Source organism: Camarhynchus parvulus, chromosome 18, assembly GCF_901933205.1.
Source record: "Camarhynchus parvulus chromosome 18, STF_HiC, whole genome shotgun sequence".
Lineage (NCBI taxonomy): Eukaryota > Metazoa > Chordata > Aves > Passeriformes > Thraupidae > Camarhynchus > Camarhynchus parvulus.
In genome coordinates, this window is record NC_044588.1 from 10,243,466 (window position 1) to 10,263,956 (window position 20,491).

Here is a 20,491-nt window from a genome sequence, read left to right on the forward strand (position 1 = left end):
GGGCAGGTGGGAATGCCCCAGTTAGGATGTCCTGGGATGAATATTCAAGGGCTGAGAGCCTGGTTCCCACTCCACAACCACTGAGTGAGCCCAGGAGCATCTGCATCCGTCCCTGCATCCCTCCCTCCACCCTGGGCCAGTTTTCAGCCCAACTCTGTCCCTCCAGTTGCTGCTCCAGCCAAAGACAGACACTTCACCTCATTTGTCTCTTTTTGATACTTTTTTAAAAAGCTGTGGGTTTCCCCCATCCTTAATAAATTTCTACCTGTATTTAATGAGATGCACAAGGTCTCTCCTCCCTTCTTGGGTGTGGGGATGCAGCACTTTTGGGGGGTTGTGGTTGTTCTGGTGATGGCTGGTGTGGCAGGGAGGGAGGACAAGCTGGGCTGGTGCCCTGAGGGGCCACTCAAACCCTTCCTTGGGAGGAGACAGGGTTTGGAGAGTCTCAAGCAGAAAGAGAAGCCAAACACTTGGATCCATGGAGCCTCCTGATCCTGCCTGAGAGCAGAGTCACCCCTGCCTTTATCCCACCCTTCACTGAATGACCTGAGGCTGGATTTGCCCCCTGAGGCTGAGGTGCCCCAAGGGGTCCTGGATTGCTCCCCTCACACCAGCTGGTGCCCTGCCTCCGGCCATTGTGGTGAGATCATGATCAAAGCAGGGCAGGAACACACATGGGCTGTGTAGAAAATCACCACCACATCTTTATTTGCTGCTTTCCAACAACCTGAATTGTTTGCAAAAGGCTTGTCCTGTGGGTCTGGGACAGGGAGGACCAAATGGTTTGGGCTGGCTCCCTGGGGAGGCTCTGCAGTGTGCAGCTCAGCGTGGCTGTGGGCTGGGAATGTGCTCCAAGGGGCTGGAAGGATGGCTGGGGGCAGGGGGTGGCTGCCACAACCCCTGCCTGGCCTGGGGGCTGCTCAGGGAGGGCTTGGCCATGGTGTGCTCCACTCGTGGTGGTGGTGATGGTGGGAGGGTGCCAGGCTGGGGCACGTGTTTGCAGGGGCTCTGCTGGGTGTCTCAGCAAACCATGGTGGGTGGAAGTGTCCTCAGACCAGCAGAGCCCCCAGCCATTCCCAGGGCAAAGCCTTCCATCCCAGAGAGCTCATGGCCCTGCAGCCAGGGCAGCTCAAGCAGAGCCCAGGGAGCTGATGCTTCCAGCAGGATCCATCAGGAATTCCTGTGCCCAGCCCAGGGAGCTGATGCTTCCAGCAGGAACTCCTGTGCCCAGCCCTGGCTAAAGCAGAGCCCAGGGAGCTGATGCTTGCAGCAGGATCCAGCAGGAATTCCTGCGCTTAGGCCTGCAGGGATGGGATGGGGCCAGGCTGGTGTGGCTGGAAGGCAGATGTGGCAGAGGGAGCAGCTGTATCCAGGGCCAGCCGGGGATGATGGATCCGGGCATGGAGAGGGGCCGCAGCCTCCCCTGCCGGGGCGCTCAGCAGCCGCTGTTCCTGCGCATGAAGGCGTGGCCCCGCACGGCGTGCTGCATCTCCACGAAGGCCAGGTCCCCCACGGTCACCTGGCAGGGCCCCAGCGCCTGGAAGCCGCACTTCTGGTAGAAGGGCACGAGGAAGGGCTGGCACATGAGCAGGGCGCGGCGGGCGCAGGGCAGGCAGCGCAGGTGCTGCAGGTAGCGCCACATCAGGATGGAGCCCTTGCCCTGCTGGCGCACGGTGCGGTGCACGGCCAGCACGTGGATGTGCACGGCCGAGCCCTGCGGCTTGTGCAGGGTCAGGGCTGCCTGCCGGGGGAAACAGGGCTTAGCAGGACATGGGGGTCCCGTCCTGCTTCTTATTCCCCACCCCAAAGAACCAGGGTCTGGCACAGACATCTTTTATGAAAAATCCTTTCCTTGGGATTTTTTCTCCTGAGAGGCTGAGAGGCCTCAGGAACTAAATGTAAACAATGATTATCTGCTGCTGTGGAATGCAACAGGTGCATCTGGGATTGGTCTCATGTGGTTGTTTCTAATTAATGGCCAATCACAGTCAGCTGGCTCGAACTCTCTGTCCAAAACACAAGCCTTTGTTATCATTCCTTCTTTTTCTACTCTTAGCCAGCCTTCTGATGAAATCCTTTCTTCTATTCTTTTAGTATAGTTTTAATATAATATATATAATAAAATAATAAATCAAGCCTTCTGAAACATGGAGCCAGATCCTCGTCTCTTCCCTCATCCTCAGACCCCTGTGAACACGGTCACAAGGCTCCTCACTCTCCCTATGCCTGTACACTCCCCACATTGTCCTCTAAGGGTTTTTAATTTTAAAATGAATGTTGGTTAGCATATTTTTTAACAGCATGGTTGAAATCAGTTCTGTTGGAGCTGTTGCTGGGTTCAGAGGCCTGTGAGCCAGAATAAAGCTCTGGATCGAAATCCTCCATCAGAACTGACTCATTTCCTTCACCTTCACCTTAAAGCTTCTCCACCAGAGGGAAACCTGAGCTCTTGCATACCTGGACTTGTCCCAAGCGCCCAGCTGCAGCATCCAGATAGCCAAAAGTGTCTCTGGGGTGAAATCACCACAGTTTGCCGCCTTTGGTCAAGCAGCAAGGGCCAGACAAGCCCAGGCATGTCCCATCTGGCTATATTGGTAATTATTCCAATACCCAAAGAACCAGAGTCCTCATCCTCCCCATGCCTGTTCACCTCCCCGCATCATCCTCAAAGGGTTTTTAATTTTAAACTGAATGTTGAGGGGAATTGCGTGGCGTATTTTTTAACAGCATGGTTGAAATTAATTAATGAGAAAGTTCATTTCAACTAGAGCAGCCCTGTAACAGTTGTGGGAGGGGATTTTGGGAGCAGCCTCAGGGCCCCAGAGAGCTTCTCCTGGTCCCCAGGCTCTGGCAGGGCTGGTGCCCTGAGGGGCCACTCGAAGCCCTCCCTGGGAGGAGACAGGGTTTGGAGGGTCTCAAGCAGAAAGAGAAGCCAAACACTTGGATCCATGGAACCTCCTAATCCTGCCTGAGAGCAGAGTCACGCCTGCCTTTATCCCACCCTTCACTGAATGACCCGAGGCTGGATTTGCCCCTTCTCCCCTGAGGCTGCGGTGCCCCAAGGTGCCCGGGATTGCTCCCCTCACACCAGCTGGTGCCCTCCTTGGTGGTGCACGAGGTGGGAAGGACTGGGACATACCTGGCTGAGCCTCTCCTGGTCCCAGAGGGAGCCGATGATGAATGCCACGAGCCGCCCTTCCTCAAACCAGCCGAGGGACAGCTCCGGGCACAGGTTCAGGAAGTGTCGGATCTCATCCAGGTGCAGGGGACAGTCGCCAGAAACCGATATAAAGGCTGGAGGGGGCAGCGGTGAGCACAGTGAGAGACACAAAGCACACCCGACCCAGAAACACTCCCAGCAGGGGAGGGAAAGTGGGATATGATGGGGAGAGATGGCAGATGTCCTGCTGCCTGCTGGGTCTAAAGGAGTTCTGAGGGACACAGGTGGTTCCAGGGAGCAGTTCTGCTTCTCCAGAGGCAGTTCCCCATGGCCCAGTGACCAGCTCCTGCCTCTGCAGGTGCTGAATTGAGCCCTCCCTCTCAGCACCTCCCTGGCTGCCCCTGCGCTTGGAGAGGATGGAGAAATGGGCTGGGTGAGTCTGGGTGAGGGAAGCTACGGTGAAGGAAACGGGGAAAGGCTGCCAGGGTGGCGCCTCAAAGTGCCCCTGTGCAGGAGGAGGCGGAGCGTGGTGTCCTTCCTCCCGCTTCCCCTTCTCCTACCTTGTCTTTCACAGGGCTGTTTTGGGGTCCTACTCAGCATCACCTCCCAGGGTGAGCTGGGGCCGTGGCTCTCCAGCTCATTAACCACAGACCCTCCACCTCATTAGGCAGCCCGCGGTGGCCAGGACCACTGCATCCCTCCCACGAGGGCACCCCCAGGGGAATTCACCACCACAAGGAGCACAAGAGCTGAGTGCAGGGGACCCAGCTGACGGCAGCAGACAGAATCTCCGGTACCTTCGCGCTCGATCTCGAACACGCTGGCGGCGTCCCCGGGCCCGAGGCAGCGGAACTCGCTGGCGGGCAGCGTGTGCCGGCGCTGGCCCCCGGGCGGGCTGCGGGGCGAGCGCAGCTGCGCCGGCCTCAGGAAGGGCAACGCGCTCAGTGCCGGCATCCTCCTGTCCTCCTCCTCTTCCTCGTCCTCCTGCTCCTCCTGCTTCTGCTCCTCCTGCTCCTCCTGCCTGGCTTCCCGCCGCTCCCTCGGTTCGGGGCAGCCCCTGCCGCCTCCCGCACTCTTTATTCCAGCCGAGCTCCTCCAGCGCCGTTAGCCAGCAGCAGTATCTGTTGTTCACAGACAGGATTAGGCTGCTTGCCCCCCTTTTCCTGTTTGTATATACAGCAAATAGCCACCCCCAGTGAGCCCAGCTGCCCTGAGCTGGGGGACACAGGAGGCTGGCACTGGCTGTGAGCAAACCCCAGGGACCAGGGGGACAGAGCACAGTGATCCAGGTGGTGGGACAGAGCAGGGAGAGGGGGCAGAGCTGCTAGAGTTGGAGCAGTTGGGGGGCTGAGCATCCTGCCCAACATTGCCCAGCCCATGACAGCACCAGGCAGTGGGATGGGCAGGAGAACCCCAGAGCTGCTGCCCTGGGGACAGGCAGGGTGGGATGTGCCTGCAGGAAGCCAAGAGCTGGAAAACAAGCATCTCTCTGTGTGAAAGTTCCCTGTGATGCTCTGGTGTTTGTGGAACAGCACAGCTGTGCTGGAGCAGGAGGTCACAGAGGTGCCCTGACAGGGACACACATCAGGCAGCCAGAGCCACCTCCTCCAGAGCACAAGCTGGCAGGATTTAGCCCCTTCTCTGACTCACTGAGCAGGTGAGTGACCCAAGCTGACAGGATTTAGCCCCTTCTCTGACTCACTGAGCAGGTGAGTGACACAGCTTCACCTCTGTTGGCTTTTCAGGTCATGTCCACAGCCACAGTGGGTCCCTGGCAGGGCTGAACAGGTCACTGAGGCTGAAGGCCTTGGATGTCCTCCCTGGTGAGGTCCCCTCAGGCTTTGCCCCCTGCCCCAGCAGCTTTGGGTAGCTGATCCCACCAGACACAGCCCAGGACACTGCACCTTCTACCTGGGTTCCCCCAAGAGGGTCACCAGCACCCCAGGTCATCTGGCAGCACCCATCCTGCACAGCCCAGACAAATCCCTTGACCTGGATCAGAGCCTGTGGCTTCAATCTGCCTCTGCTTTCACGTGTGAGTGAACTGAGTCAATAAACCCAGAGAGAACCACAAACTGGGTGAATAACTTCACTAAGCACACAGATCCTGCAGACAGAAATAGTGGGAATGGCTTTCAGAGCCATCTATTTAACCATCCATGCAAACTCAGAGCAATATGCAAGCAATTTCCAGCGAAACCAGAGCAAAGCCAGGTCATTTTTGATTATTGTTTCAGAGGTGCCGGCTTTCCCTGCTAATTATAGGCTTGCCTCCAGCTAATAGGATTTATGGAAACAAAAGCATTACCAGCACAAACATTGCACAGGGCACAACTGGCACAAGCTGGGAATTTTCCATCCTGAAATGCCAAGGGCTGGATGCCAGTGTTATCCAGCCTGAGGTGAGACAGGGTGGTCAGGATTTGTTTTCAATGGATTGCTGGTTTGGCTGTGGGTGTGTATCTAAGGGGTCAGATCCATCAGGGACAGAGGGTTTCCTTGGCAGGGGAATTATTTAGCATCCCCAGTGCTCATTCCAGCCACCAAGGGCTGACTGAAGTCATGCTGGGAATGGGTGGTTCATGCTCCTGCAGCAGGGGAGTAAAGCAGGGTGAGCTGGCAGGGAGAGTGGGGTGCTGGGGGAGTGGGTCTAATGTTCATAGAGCTTATTGTCAAATCTTCTGGAACTCCTCATCCCACTGATTGGATTAGGGACTCATCTGCATGAATAAATCCCAGAGCAGGCAAGAGGGTAAGCTCAGGGGACCCTGAAAATGCAGTGGTAGTTTGATCCTGGGGGTGCTGAGTGCCTGGGGTGAGTTCTGGGGATGCTGCTGGGGAGATCCCAGCTGGATCAGGCTGGGATGGCTCTGCAGGGGTGGCAGGGCAGAGAGAGAAGTTGAATATGGCCTCAGGCAGGGCCAGCATTTCAGTTCCCATGGGAATTATGGAGCTGGACTGTGGACTCACAGAATGGTTTGGGTTGGAAAGGGCTGCTAAAGGTCGTGCAGTTCACCCCCCTGCAGGGAGAAGGGACCAGCCCAGGTTCCTCAGGGGTGTTTGCTCTCCAACAGCCACCATTCAGTGCTCACTGCCCAAGAGCAAGTCTTCATCCCAGAGCATGTGGAGGTTGTTTCCAGCCTGAGTCACAAGAAGTCTCTACAGAGACATCCACAGAGCTCAAGGTTCAAAACCTCCTGTTTAAGTGGCTGCTCCAATCCCATCAGAGAAAACTGGGAAAGGGCAATCAAGTCCCTCCAGTTATTTTTAGGAATTGCCTGAGACCCCAACCAGCAACACCCTGGAGCAGTACTCAGGGAAGGGGAAAGGTTGCTCCTTGTTTGTTTTCCTTGCATTTTTTCCCCTCCAGCATGTTATTCCTGGCAACCCAGGTTATACAGCTGAAAGGCTGATATATTTGTGTTTGTTTTCTGGAAATGAACTTCTTGCTTTGCTTCTCAGCTCCCTGAAGAGTCAAAAGTCTTCAGGGGAGGGGGGATACATAGAACCTGCAGAGCACAGAGGAACCAACAGTGCTCCCTAACCCTGGAGAAACCCACGAGCCCTGCACAGCCATGGGGGTACCATGGGAAGCATCAAACCTGCAGAAGTGAAGGAAACTCTGCCCAGGTCCCAGAGTAAGTGAGAAACAGCAATGAGGAACATTCTCTCTCCATAGCTCATCTGTACTCTGATGTACCAGCAAAGCCTCCTGTATTTGTTCAAGTCACTTACACCCCAGGCTGAATTTTGTGCTGTGACTCCTGTCCAGACCTGCCTGAGATGAGCCCACTATGTCTGTGTGTCGTAGCAGTGAACCAAGAGCTTGCTCTGTACATTTTTCCTGCCACCACTTGTGTTTGTGCACCAGAAATCAGAGCATCCCCATGGTACAGAGAGATGCTCACAGGTAAATAAACAGGCAGGTGCACAGAACCCCTCTGGCAATATCTTTTACTAAGTTATGAATTGTCTGCCTGGATTTGGAGGTGGATTTTTTTTTAATTAGTTGACAGTACAGAGTTATTCGCCCAGTCTTAAAATCAAATACTCCGTGCAAAAGAGCTCAAGCTCTTCCCACATCCAGAACAGGGAGGGTTTTAGTGAGAAGAGTCCCTGCAGCTGGATTTTGGAAGCAAGTGTTGGAAGTGTAGGGGTGAGACACGGGCTGGGATGAGAGTCACACCTTTCCCTGTGCCTAAACCACTTCTCAGCAAGCCAAGCTCTGCATGCCCACCTCCCACCCCTCTGGGGAAATTCCCCCCGTCCTGGGACACAGGAGCAAGCCTGCAGTGGCCCGGGGACCAGGAGCTGTCCCCGAGGCTGTCAGTGTCCCTGGGATGTGACAGGAATGTCGGTGCTTACCAGCCGGGGACGCTGAGCCGCTCCCTGCCCGCCTGGTGCTGTCTCAGCGCCGGCAGGAGAGGAGGATCCGGGGTTTTGCCTCCCCTCCTCTGTCTGCTGCATCCTCCACAGCCCCTGCTTATATATATTTGTTATTTATGGAGCACGTGATGACATCCTAAGGAGTTTAGAACTCTGATGAAAGACAGGGAGAGGTGAGAGGCTTTAAGGTGTCAGGCCAGCAAAGGGATCACTTCAGGCTTTTTTCTTTCTTTTTTTTTCCTTGTTTTTTTTTTCCCCGGCGTGACTGGCTGCAGAGGGATAAAGCATTTAGCTGATTGCTCTGCTCTGCGGGCTGGGCAGGGAGAGCAGGGGACAGCCAGGAGAAGGGAGCACTGTCCTGTTCTGATCCTGACCTCTCCAACAGCATCAGGAGCCCTGCCCAGAGTGGATGAGCTTTGTTTGGGGAAGGATGGGGAGGCTGCTGGTTGTGCCAGGCATGATCATTGCTTGGGCTTGAGCAGGGGGGAGTTTCTCAGCTGGCTCCTTGTAGGATGGGGAGTCAGATCTAAGGTTTCTTGTCCAAGGAGCTTATTCCAAAAACCAAGCATCTCTGCCCCATGCAGCCCTCTGTCCCTGGGAGCTGTTACATAAGAAACTGGACAGGCAGAGCCAGCAATGTTTGTCCCCATCAGGGCACGTGTAACAAAAGGGAGATTATCCCAGGCAGGAGCACGATGTTGGCATCATCATTATCATTGGGAACCAGATGCAGCCCTGAAAGAAGCCTGGAGCAGGAGGCAGAGCTGGCTTTGCTCCACTGGAGACATTTCCAGGGCAGCTCTGGACCTGCTTTAGCTTCCAGCCATGGGCAAAATGACCTGGAGCTACGCCCTTATCTCTCCCTTTTAAGCTTTTTCATTGAATCGAAACAGAAATATGACCCAGCAGCTTTTTGCTCTTCAGAAATGGCATTTTGGAGCAACTCCCAGCCATTAAAACAGCCCGGCAGAGCAGAGGTTGGCCCGTGGCTGGAATAGTCAATCAGGGATGCCGCATTCCACAGTCTGTCTCTTCTTGCTCCCACACAGCTGCAGAGGGTCAACAACTCCATTAAATTAAGAGCCACAGCAGTGTGCCTAGATTTGCATATTTAGCAGCTCTCTCAGCATCTTCAAAGAGCCCCGAGCCGTGGCTGCGGCCCCGCAGCCGGGCCGGTCCCTCTGTTGGAGAACCCGCTCGGGAAGGCAGCAATTATCTCCGGGCAGGACTTGCTGCGAGGGGCGACATGTGGGAGGCAGATGAATCACGGCCTGCCCCCCCTCCCGTGCCAGGATTGGGAACGAAGGCGTGCACAGGCAGCTCAGGGGCTCCTGCGGCCCCGCCGAGCCCCATTATCCCGGTGCTCAGTGGATTAAGCGGCTTGTGGTGTCTGCAGCCCCGGCTCTGAGGCAGGGTCTGCCCTCACAGGACGCAGATGGCATCGGGATCCTTCCCTGTGTGACGCCGTTGGAGAGGTTTGTCTCTCAGACTCACGTAATTGCATAATTCCCAGGCTGGATGCTGTTTACATCCCTGCTCAGCACCTTCCTCTGGCTTGGCCATCAGGACCCACTTTTCCAAGAGGGAGATGCTTTTTTCCTGGCAATGACAGCAGGGCTCTGCTCTTTGGCATTGCTGCAAGGTCAGCTGTGGGCTCTGATTTCCTTCTCCCTCACCTCCTTCCTTTTCATCACTCAGTGCTGGTGTTTGTTGTTGCTGTAACTTCCCAGCAGGACGTGGCTCTTTGGACACACTCACTATTGTCAGCACTTGCCAGGTCGCCCACCTGCTGCTTCTCTCCCCCAGTGCTCCCTCTCGAGCTGCCAGGAGTGGTTTTAATTCACCAGCAGCTCCTGAGAAGCCAGCATGCTTCCAGCCCTTCCTCTGGAGCAGGACATTGTGATTTAGGAACCTGCCAGCTGCTGCTCTTTCAAAATATCAACACAGGGCTCCTGTGGAGGGTGGCCAGCCCCCAGCCCCATGCTCTGAACAGGCCCTGGAGGGGATAGTTCTGCTCTGTGCTCTGAGCTGTTTATATATGTTTATCTATAATATGAATAACATGCAAATATACATGTGTATGTCTTTCCTCTGGCATATTCCCTTTGGCCCATCAGTGGTGGGACTGATTCTCCCCACAGAAACTCTCAGGGAGCTGGGGGAGGGATGAAGGGATGAAAGGATGTTACTCACAGCTTTTTTGGGTTCTCAGCAATGGTTAGAGGAACAGCTTTGAACTCTGGCTTTGACCTGCAGCAGATAAACACGTGCCTTTTCAGGCCTGGTTTATCTTGCTGCTTTTCTACCTTTGAGGAAGGAGAACAAACAAGTCTGGAGATGGTTTTAGCCAGAAGCAGGAGATGGGTGCCAGAACCCAGCCAGGACCTCTTTAGTCCCTCTCTGGAGCACAGCAGTGCTGCTGATTAACCTCCTCTCCTGCCTGTGAGCTGGGTTTGTAACTAGGTCACAGCCACTCATGGCACAGTCCTGGGGAGAAGGGGGTCAGTGGGGGCTGCAGGAGCTCCTCTGGGAGGAGAGAGCTGGGCAGGTGGGAAGGAGCCCAGCAGTGGCAGCCCCACCCTCCAGGCCCAGACCTCCAGGCAGTTTGGAGCCAGTGTGGCTTTGGGAAGAGGAGATTCCAGCAGCCTGGCAATTGTCGGGGCATCCTGCTGCTTACAGGATCTGTCCTGTCCTCAATCCAGCCCTAACCCTGGCACATGCTGCTGGGAGCCAGGGTGACCCCTGGGCATGGTGGGGACCAGATGCCATCCACGGGGAAGAAAACTCCTGGAGGGCAAGGCTGAGCCTGGACCAAGGCCATTGGGGGAGTTCTGAGGTCTTGGTCTCAGTGAAAAGGGTGAGAGGAGGGAGAGGAGGAGGATCATGCTCACATGGAGTTGTTCATGCCCAAGCTGATGCTGCTCTGAGTTTTCTGTAGCAGAGCCAGAAGTGTTTGGTCAGGGGGGGAAGGGCTGGGTAATCACGATTCCTGCAGGATCACGGAATGGCTTGTGGTGGAAGGGATTTCACAAAGCATCTCCTTCCCTGCCCACCCAGCCTCTGGAGGCTCTCTGGGATCACAGAGACAGGATAAAGTATTGCCACAAGCTGCATCACTTGCTCACATTTCTGTTCCCTGATGTTAATGGGGACACAGGGACTCCTGCTGAGCCGTTTGTCTGCGTGCTGATGAAGATAAACCCCCAGCTCTCCCTGCGGGAGGGTCTGCATGCATTCCCTGTGACAGCAGCTGCTCTGAAAGACCTTTCCTGAAGGCACCAGCTCTTCCCAGCAGGGAAAGGACAGGAACTCTGCCTCTGTGAAGCAGCAAAAGAGGGAAACCCTGGGAGGATTGGCCAAGGAGGGGCTGCAGAGAGGAGCAGGGGGATGGAGAGCTCACCTGCACCTGAGCACGGAGCAGGGGGGGATGGAGAGCTCACCTGCACCTGAGCACGGAGCAGGGGGGTTCAGAGCTCACCGGCACCTGAGCATGGAGCAGGGGGGGTTCAGAGCTCACCTGCACCTGAGGGCTGAGCAGGGGGGGTTCAGAGCTCACCTGCACCTGAGGGCTGAGCAGGGAGGGCTCAGAGCTCACCGGCACCTGAGCATGGAGCAGGGGGGGTTCAGAGCTCACCTGCACCTGAGCATGGAGCAGGGGGGGTTCAGAGCTCACCGGCACCTGAGCATGGAGCAGGGGGTTCAGAGCTCACCTGCACCTGAGGGCTGAGCAGGGAGGGCTCAGAGCTCACCTGCACCTGAGGGCTGAGCAGGGAGGGCTCAGAGCTCACCGGCACCTGAGGGCTGAGCAGGGGGGGTTCAGAGCTCACCTGCACCTGAACACGGAGCCCTCGGCCTGCTGGCCCTGGGGAGCCACGGGCCGCTGTCACGGCTCCCCCCGCCGGAGCGGAGCCGCCGGGAGGCGACAGCCCACGAGGTGGCACCAGAGCCCCGCCGCAGCCCGGCACCGGCACCGAGCGGGCACCGCGGCGCCCTGCGGGCACCCACCGGGCACCTGGCATCCTCCGGGATCCCCAGGGCACATCCCGGCACCCAGCGGGCATTCCAGGCCCTGTGGACATCCCCGACAGCCAGCAGCCATCCTGGTACCCTGCTGGCATCCTTGGCACTGCCACACCTCCCTGTATCCTGTGGGTACCTCCAGTCCCTGGCAGCCCCCCCAGCACCCTGTGGGCACCCCAGCACCTGCCCCTCAAACCCTGAGCAAGGAGACCCTGGGAGAGACCCAAGGAGGAAGGGCAGGGCTTGCTTTTCAGCAGCATCTCTGCAGGGAGATAAGGGCTATCCTGGGTATCCCAGCACCTGCTGGGCATCTTGGCACCCTCTGGGTATTCTGGCACCCTCTGGGCATTGTGACACACCCTCTGGGCAGCAGTAGCTCAGCAGGGAGATGCTGGTGATCTAACCTAAGTGCCATAAGGTGGTTAGATCACAGGGACAGCTTGGTTCCAGGGAGGATGTTCTCCTGCAGAGTAAAGGCCATCCCTTCCCAAAACAGCCTTCCCAGCAAGAATTGTCCCTAAACTGGGCAGGGAGGCTGCTTGGCATGTGTCACTTTGCGTGTTTTGCTGGGTGGTGTGAACTTACAGAGGTGCCTTGTCAGGACTCAGAACATCCCTCTGTCTGTCCTGAGCAGCCAAGACCCCTGTCAGGGGTCTCAGACACCCTGGCACAGAGCCCAAAAATGCCTTGGTTTTGATTATGACCCATGGAGCAAGTTACCAACCTTAGATGAAGATCTACAAGGCATGGCAAATTAAGTAGAATGACAGTGAATTCATCACAAGGTGAAAAAGTAGATTTGGGGGTTTTAGAATGGGGGTTCAGGTGGCAAGATGGAGGGATCTGGGCGTGTCCAGCCTTTCTCCTTCTTCTTCTTGGCCTCCATCTTCTGCTGTGATGTTGGCACTTACAGATTGGTTTAGAGTAGAAGCTCACTGTCTAACATAGGTGATAGGTATTGGGAAGTAATTGTAAACATTGTATACGTAGTTTTTATTATAACACCGCCCCAGGGGCAGGCAAAATGCCTCTGACTGTCTTGTTGAGCAAACCTCAGCAGGACAGGAGAAAGAATTTTACAGATAAGATGCAATAAACAACCTTGAGACCGAGAAATGAAGAGCCCTGACTCCTTCTTCAAGCACCAGGCTGGGAAAAGAGACTTTCCAACTTTCCTTGGGGTCACTCTGACCAGCTAGAGAGATCCCAACAGTGCCTCAGGGGACATCTGGATAGTGATGTTAAACGGGAGAGGCTCATTTTGACACCCAGGCACTGTAAAATCTGCAGGCCGTCAGTGTTGTGACAGCCAGGGCCCTGGGCTGTTGTGTCCTAAAAAAAGCAATCAGTCCTCCTTCAGTGGCACCTCCTGATGGAAGCATATCAGAGCTCCAGCAGGGACCAGAGTGCAAAAACACGCCCAGCTAAGGAGCAAACAGCCCTGACGTGTCCCCATTACAGTCCCCCTGCCGTGAGCCCGGTCAGGGGTATAATGTGATTGTTTTCCTGGCTATTTGTGGCTACCTGAAACCCCACCGCTGCTCTTCAGCACATAATAGCCCTGAAGAGGGACAGTTTCCATCTCCACACGTGATTGTGCCCATTACTGTATCTATATTTTATTAGTGGCTGTTGCAATGTACATTAAGGAGATGATGAGCAGCATCACTGTGCTGGATAAAGCTCTGCTTTGAAACCTCGAGGAGGCATGGCATCAGATTAAATGAAGCCAAAGGGCACCTCCTGCCTTTCTCAAAGGCCTCATTCTGCTTCCGCAAAGGCACAATTCTCCCTGGCTACAGAGGGAGAGGGCTTGGAACCTTGTCCACAGCTCCAGGTGGGCTGGATGAATGCTCTGCCGGGATGTGTCACACTCCTCCTTCCAGCACAGCGATGCTCAGAGGCTGAAATCCTCATGCCAGAGGCACTCGTGCTCTAGAAGTTCTGAATGCTGCCTACCAACCCTACAGCTTGTCCACAGAGGTCAGGGCATGTGGATGCAGGTCTGTATTCCCAGGAGCACATCCCTGGAAACAGCTGCAATCCCACAGTGGCACTGAGTGGATATTTAAGCTGCCTTTCCCTGTGGGCCATGCTGCTATTTAGGCACCCAATGGCCCCTTTTAGCTCTATTCTGTTTCTTATCCCTGGGGTTGAAGCCAAAACTGCTCCAGCAAGGAATCACATTAACACACTGCCTGTTTGATTAACAGGATGCTGTGGGGAGGGATTAAATGCTGGGGTGGAGGCTGGCTTGGCCTGGGACCAGACAGGGGCTGGAGGGCTTCACCCCCTGATTTGGAGGCAGGACAGGGGTAGTTTGTACCTCTCCATCCCTCCGAGCATCCTGCTGCCCTGCCACGCTCACCCAGGGTAGTGAGGAGCTGGGCAGAGCTCCCAGTGCACCCTTCACCCACACTCTGCCTGCCCAGCCTCTTCTCAGCTGCTTCCCAGGGCTTTAGGGCCATTTGCAAGATTGGAAAATCCCAGTCTTGAGGAGAGGCTTCCAGAATTTAGGATGTGAGCTCAGGCAGACCTTTATCCTCGTTGCTTTTCCTAAAAGGAGAAACCTTGAAGGGTGGACTGAAAGCCAGCTGGTGGATCCAGCCAAGGCAGAGCAGTCTGGGAGGGAGAGGGCAAGAGGGAAAACGCTGCTCTGCTGCTCCTGGGGTCTTTTCTGCAAGAGAACAAATTAGGCTGAGGATTTCAGGCATTTTCTCAATATTCAAGCCAGCGCTGCACAGGCAGGAAGGTCTGGGGAGAGAAGAAGCAGGATGTGTTGTGGTAAAAGATAGCCAGTGAGGGCTATTTTAGATTCCTTTAGTCCTTTGCCTGCCAGAGCAGCAGGACCTGCTCAAAAAAACTTTTCTGTTTACAAAATCTCTGCAGACAGAGGGGAAAAATCCTTCGAGTCAACGAAGCCAAATATTCTGCTCATTTGCACACCCTAATGAGGGCTTCTAGGAGCCATGAAAAGCAAGACCAGGCTTTGATGTCAGCTGGGGAGCAGCTCCCAGCATCGAGCAGTGCCCAGTGCCAGGATGGACCCCCAGCCGTGCCCAGGCAGAGGGGTCTGTGAACAGCACAGGGGAGCGGGGGGTGGTGCAGGGCAGCCCCCAGCGACTGAGAACTGGGGGACGGTGCACTGCAGGGTCCCCCCATCCCTGGGGCTCAGGGACAATGCAGTGCAGCCCCCCCATCTCCAGGGACCAGGGGATGATGCAGTGCAGGTTCCTCCATCCCTGGGGACAATGCAATGCAGCCTCCCCCCAATCCCTGGGGTTCATGGGATGGTGCAGCAGAGCCCCCCATCCCTGGGGATCAGAGGGTGATGCAGTGCAGGCCCCCATCCCTGGAGATGATGATGCAGTGCCCCTCATTCTTGGGGATAATGCAGAGCAGCCCCGCACCCCTGGGGGTCAGAGGAGGATGCAGCCCCCCATCCCTGGGGATGATGCAGCCCCCTCCCCATTCCTGGGGCCAGTGGCGCAGAGCAGCCCCCCATCCCTGGGGATGATGATGCAGTGCAGCCCCCATCCCCGGAGATGATGATGCAATCCCCCCCATCCTTGGGGATGATGCAGAGCAGCCCCACCCCTGGGGGTCAGAGGAAGATGCAGCCCCCCATTCCTGGGGATGATGCACCCCCCCCATCCCTGGGGGCGATGATGCAATCCCCCGTTCCCGGGGATCAGCGGACGATGCAGCCCCCCCGCCCCGGGGCCGGTAACACAACGCAGCCCCCGGCCCCGCCCCCGCCCCGCCCCCGCCCCGCCCCCAGTCCCGGTCCCGCCCCGCCCCTGGTCCCTCCCCCGGTCCCGCCCCTCCCCAGCCCTCCCGCCCCTGTGGGCGTGGCTCGTGCTCGCTGTGGGCGTGTTCTCCCCTGGCCCCGCCCCTGGGCCGTTACTTGCCGCCCCTCCCTGCCCTCCCCCTCCTGCCGGCCGCGCGCTCCCGCTCACCGGCGCCATGGCGGAACAGCCCGAGGAGGGGGCACCGGCACCGCCGGCACCGGCACCCCCGGCTCCCCCCGCCGCGCTGCCCCTCTCCGCCCCGCCGGGCGGCTCCCAGCGCCTCCTCTTCTCCCACGACCTGGTGTCGGGCCGCTACCGCGGCTCCGTGCGCTTCGGCCTGGTGCGCCTCATCCACGGCGAGGACTCGGAGGAGGACTCTGAGGAGGGCGGGCGCGGGGCCGCGGCCGGCGGCGCCGCCAGCTCGGGCGGCTCCGAGTCGGGAGGCCCCGGGGCCGGCGGGGAGGAGGGCCGAGCCAGCCCGCTGCGGCGGGGCTACGTGCGGGTGCAGTGGTACCCGGAGGGCATCAAGCAGCACGTCAAGGAGACCAAGGTAACCGGGGCGGGGGGCGGCCCGCGGCCTGCACGGGCACGGGTCCCTCCCCGGGGGGCTGGCGCCGGTTGCACGACCGGGGCGCCGCCTTGGAGGCCTCCCGGGGCAGGGCCTGCACGGCCTGCGGGGCTGCGGGGTCGGTGCGTTGGAGGCTCCCGAGGCGGAGGTTGCTGCCCCGTTTCCCCCGCGACGCCCGCCCGTGCGGCGAGCAGCCGGGGCGGGGAAGGGGTCGGTGTTCTCCAGAGTGTGAAATCCCGTTCCTTCCCTTCATCACGCTCCCTCTGGCAGCCCAGCATGGATGCTGCCGCTGCCTTGCGCTGATGGCAGAGCACGGCTGCTCTGCTGAGGCACTGGGGCTCGCTGGCATAAGGAGGAGCGGGCTTGTGAAGGTGATTTGAGCGAACTTCCAGTCAGCTCTTGCTTCTGGAGTTGTAGGCCAGTGTCTCAGCCTTTATTGAACAGTGTCGTCACCGCCTGTTCTAGGGGAGTCAGCAGTTAAGCAGGGAAACCACCCCTGGATAAAGATTCCAGCAGGAAGCAAACACGGTTTGGATCTGCCCTTGTTTACGTGAGCATTTACCCCTTGCTAATGAGGTGCACGTAAATCTGTGGCATCTTAATTGTATCTGACGAGCCACAAGGTGTACGCCTGCCTTGGAATATTCCCACTTGCCAAAGTTGGTGTGGCCTGGGGTTTTAGCCCAGGCTGACTGACAGTTCAGAGACAAAAGCGGGCGAGGGGGCACTGTGATAGAGCACAAAGGGGCTGCCAGGGATGGGCGTTGCACTGAGCACAACGGGTGCCTGCACTGTCCCTGCAGGCTCCCCCTGCTCCTCTGGGCTGGCAGTGGGAAGCAGGAGGCTTCTGGAGAACCGTCTGCTTTGCTGGCCCAGAAACAGCCCCACACCTGCAGGAGAGAGGGGAGACTGAGAGGAAGAAAGGTGTGTTGCAGTCTTAAAGGCATCGCTAGGCTTGCCAGTGCTACAGAATGAGCTAAATTTAGGTGGTAGTGTCATTAGACACGTGACTGCTTGGAGATAAGGAAAACGAAAACAGGTATTCTGAAAAGATACTGCCATGTTATGTATTTCTACCTTAAAAAGAAACCCACCTCTTTTCTCCAGAAAAACTCCATAATTCAATCACTGCAGCCTTCCAGTAAAATCTTCATGTGTTGTTGCAGCAAAAATTTGTCCCAAGTTGAGTTTGGTTTTCAGCATCTAAACAAAGCCACCTTTGGGTGAGTAAACACGGATTTAGTTGGTGCTGTTGGGTTCCTAAATCCAGAAGTATTAGCTCTCACTTCAGTCACTTGGTAACTGCACCCATTGCAGTGTTAGAAAAAGCTGGACTGAGGAGCTTCAGAAATCAGAGACACTTATGTAAGTAAACAGTCTGTCTGTTTTCCCTTTTAGTGCTGCTGCCCTGGTGCAGGTGCCTTTACCACTCGGGTAATGGACCCTGGGGAGAAGTTTCCTGAGTGCTAGAGAAATTTAGGTGTACTTCTATTGATTTTTTTTTCTGGAAAGCTGCCCACTAACCAAATTGAGAGGCATTGTGTACAGTCTGCACTGCAGTTTGGGGTTGCTGAAAACAAACCTGACGCCACTGGAAACATGCAGTGGGACTGATCATGGTTTTGTGGTTTTAATTGGGTTTTTTAGCTGTCTGCTGACCCAGCCTCTTTTGGGTTCCACTGATGTGTGAGAACCAGCCAGGTAAGCCTGACAAGCTTGTCATTGTCCCTGCTGGTACAAACCATAGGCATTTTATGGTTATCCTGGGCCTAAAGTTTGTTGGCTTTTTGGTGCTGTTGCCTCCAGGTACATCTTTTGGCTGTGCCTCTGTAGCAGTTTTGGCTGTGAGGGTCTTGTTTGATGTCCTTAAAACATTAACCTGTCCTGGTGACAGCTCAGCCCTGGGCTCCAGAGAATGCTTGTTGCACTCTTTTATTTCCCTTAAATCTGAAAAGGGTAGAGGGTAAAGGTGCTCTTGGGGCCAGGGCTTCTGTGTTTATTTAGTGTATCAGATCCACACAGAAGGCTGGCTGCCTGGCTGCCTCCTGTTTGTCAGGAGCTTCAGGATCTGGGAATCCTGGTGTGTGTTTTGGATAGAGTGAGTGCTGTAACTAAGGGAGAATTAAAGCTGTTGGAAATTTTGAGTCCAGTGAAACAGCACTTTTGGCTTCCAGTGCAAAGGTCAAAAGCAGTGCAAAGGTCAAAAGCAACTAATTAATAATCCTTGAGCTCTCCTGGCTTTTCTTGGACGGTTTGGGTTTTTTTCTTGGACCGTAATTTTTGCTGTTGCTTCTGGAAGTTCAACACTTGCTGTTGCTCTTTCAAGTGGCAGAAGCTCTTGTAAGTGGCAGAATGCCACTTAAACCCAGGCACACAATTACTGATATTAGTCAGTAATAGAAACTTTCTCTTGAGATAGGGCTTAGCAGTTGGTGCAAAGCCCACCAGCTCCTCCAAGAATTGTGCATGTGAGCACATTCCTGCCTTTGGTTCCCCTGTTGATAGTCATTAGCAGCATAACAATGATGAGAATAAAAAGAGCCAAGATTTCTTTCTCTCTGGCTTCAAGTGCTCCTTTCCTGCTCTCCATGGCCATATCACCCATTTAAGACACTGGGAAATAAATCACTGTTGCTGAGTATTGTAAAACCTAAGCAGACCTGGAAGGAGAAAGCTTCCCTTTCCAAATATATTTGCCATCTATGTCGTGTCTGACCCAACAAATCTGCAGAGCAGTTCCTCTGGCTGGCTAAAGCCATATCTCTGGAGGTAATTTGGAAGGCAGGTTTGGAAGTACTATGAACTGCTGTGAACACCTGATTTTTAATAAATTATCAGGAGTTCTTGGTACCCAGCTGAATTTTAATTTCAGGATCTCTCTGCTGTAGTTCAGCATTCCCACTGCACACTTGAGCTGCCTTTGGGAACTTTATGGGAATGCTTGAACATACTAGGTGTTAGGCTCTGGGGACTTTAAAATGCTGCTGCCCTTCCTCCTGCCTCTCCCCTGGAAGCCTCAGAGCTCTCTGTGACCTTTCATTCTCATAAAGCCTGGGCAAGGCAGATCGGCCTCTTGTGCAGCTGGGGGAAAATGGAAAGTGCAGGTGTTGTGTTTCAGCACCTTATCTGAGGGCCTTCAGCCAGCCAGGCCTCCCGAGTTCCCTGTGCCTGCCTCTGGGAGTGAGGGCTTGGTGTGATGCTGTGATACCCTGGCAGTGCTGGGTGATGTGCAGGGACCATTGCAGGACTCCAGATTTGCTCTAAGAGTCCAGGTGCAATTTTAAAAAAGTTTTTCACAGCCTTTTTTGTAAGGTCCAGAATATGATTTAGTTTGGATGACTCTCTTACCTCATTCAATTATGCTTTGGAAACAGATTCAAACTCCTCAGACATAAGCTGGTGGCTGATAAACCCATTATCTGGAAATTATCTGATGTTATCTCCAAAAGGCTCTCCATGAATTCAGCTCTGCTTCATCCCACACAGACCTTCTGTTCTTTTCTGCCCTTTGCTCCTGTAGTTTCCTGACCTCAAATACTGGGTCATGGATCTAATACAAGGTTACAGGAGGAGTTTCTGAGCATCCTCAAGGTCTGTGTTTTCCCTCTGTCCATTCAGAGCCACTCTGAGCCCTCACTGCTGGGATCCCAGCTCACCAGCTATGTGCCCTTCAGATGTTAATCCTGGTTAGTGACTCTGCAACTTATTTACAACTGAGGCATGAAAACAGCCTTAAAAATCTTCCATCTTCAAACCTGCTGAGGTGTTGGCCATCTGGAAGTGCAGTGATGCAGTGTGGGTACATTGAGCAAGTGAAGAGGGGGAGCAGGATCCTCTTTGGGGCTGGGAGGAAATGCTGGCCATAAAGCCAAACTCTGGTTTTGTTGCAGCACACAAATCCCATGCCCATAAACTATTAACAGTGGGTTTTACAGTGTGAGGAAGCTGTATCTAACCCTCTTCTTGCATCTGACATTTCAGTTAGTCTCCCAGGGGGGCTCTTTGAAACCACCTGATGTTTGTAGCTGTTAGAGACAGAAGAGAAAAGGCTTACTGGAATTTTTGCAGTTCTGCATAATATAGAACCAATTAATGTGTGACCTTTCCATCCTGTGGGTATCCATTGCAAGGTTAGGTACCCTTGGGTCAATTCTCCGTTTTACTTTGATTTGTTTGGCTCTTGTGATATGGACTTGGGGATCATCATTAATATTTTACTGCAAAAGTGGAATCCGGCACAATTCACAGTGTGGAAGTCTCAGGAGTACTAAATATTGTACATTGTTACTGCTGTGTGTACTGTGTGCAGAGTGAATTGGTAATTCAGGAGTTGAAAGTGGCCATCTGGGCTAAGCCATTTATTATAATTATTCCAAATGTAGACAGGAGTGTTATTTTTAAGATGAGCGAAGCCTGTCCTCAAGCAAGCAGTGTTGGTGATGTGCTCTCTTCCAAGGTGTGCTCCCTTTCAGTCTGCTGCTGTAGCTTAAAAAAACCCCAAACTAAATTAGTAATGCTTTTAGGACTAGTAAACAAACTAATGTGCACTAAAAGCTTTAGAAGGAA

The 20,491-nt window shown here is 55.0% G+C and overlaps 2 protein-coding genes across 2 annotated transcripts in view; one reads left to right on the forward strand and one right to left on the reverse strand.

The window, feature by feature from the left end:
* Window positions 1–701: 701 nt before the first annotated feature.
* AANAT (aralkylamine N-acetyltransferase) lies at window positions 702–11,429 on the reverse strand. Its single transcript, XM_030962186.1, has 4 exons — window positions 11,374–11,429; window positions 3,958–4,281; window positions 3,140–3,294; window positions 702–1,741 (listed from the first exon to the last, which is right to left on the reverse strand). The coding sequence occupies exons 2-4, from the start codon at window positions 4,112–4,114 to the stop codon at window positions 1,436–1,438; spliced, it is 618 nt and encodes a 205-aa protein (XP_030818046.1). The 5' UTR covers window positions 4,115–4,281; window positions 11,374–11,429; the 3' UTR covers window positions 702–1,435.
* A 4,057-nt stretch (window positions 11,430–15,486) lies between these two features.
* Window positions 15,487–20,491, forward strand: part of UBE2O (ubiquitin conjugating enzyme E2 O) — a 61,985-nt gene continuing 56,980 nt past the window's right edge. Inside the window, exon 1 of the mRNA XM_030961884.1 lies at window positions 15,487–15,907. Within this exon, the coding sequence (XP_030817744.1) occupies window positions 15,533–15,907 (375 nt within the window). The 5' untranslated portion in view covers window positions 15,487–15,532. The remainder of the gene's footprint in view (window positions 15,908–20,491) is intronic.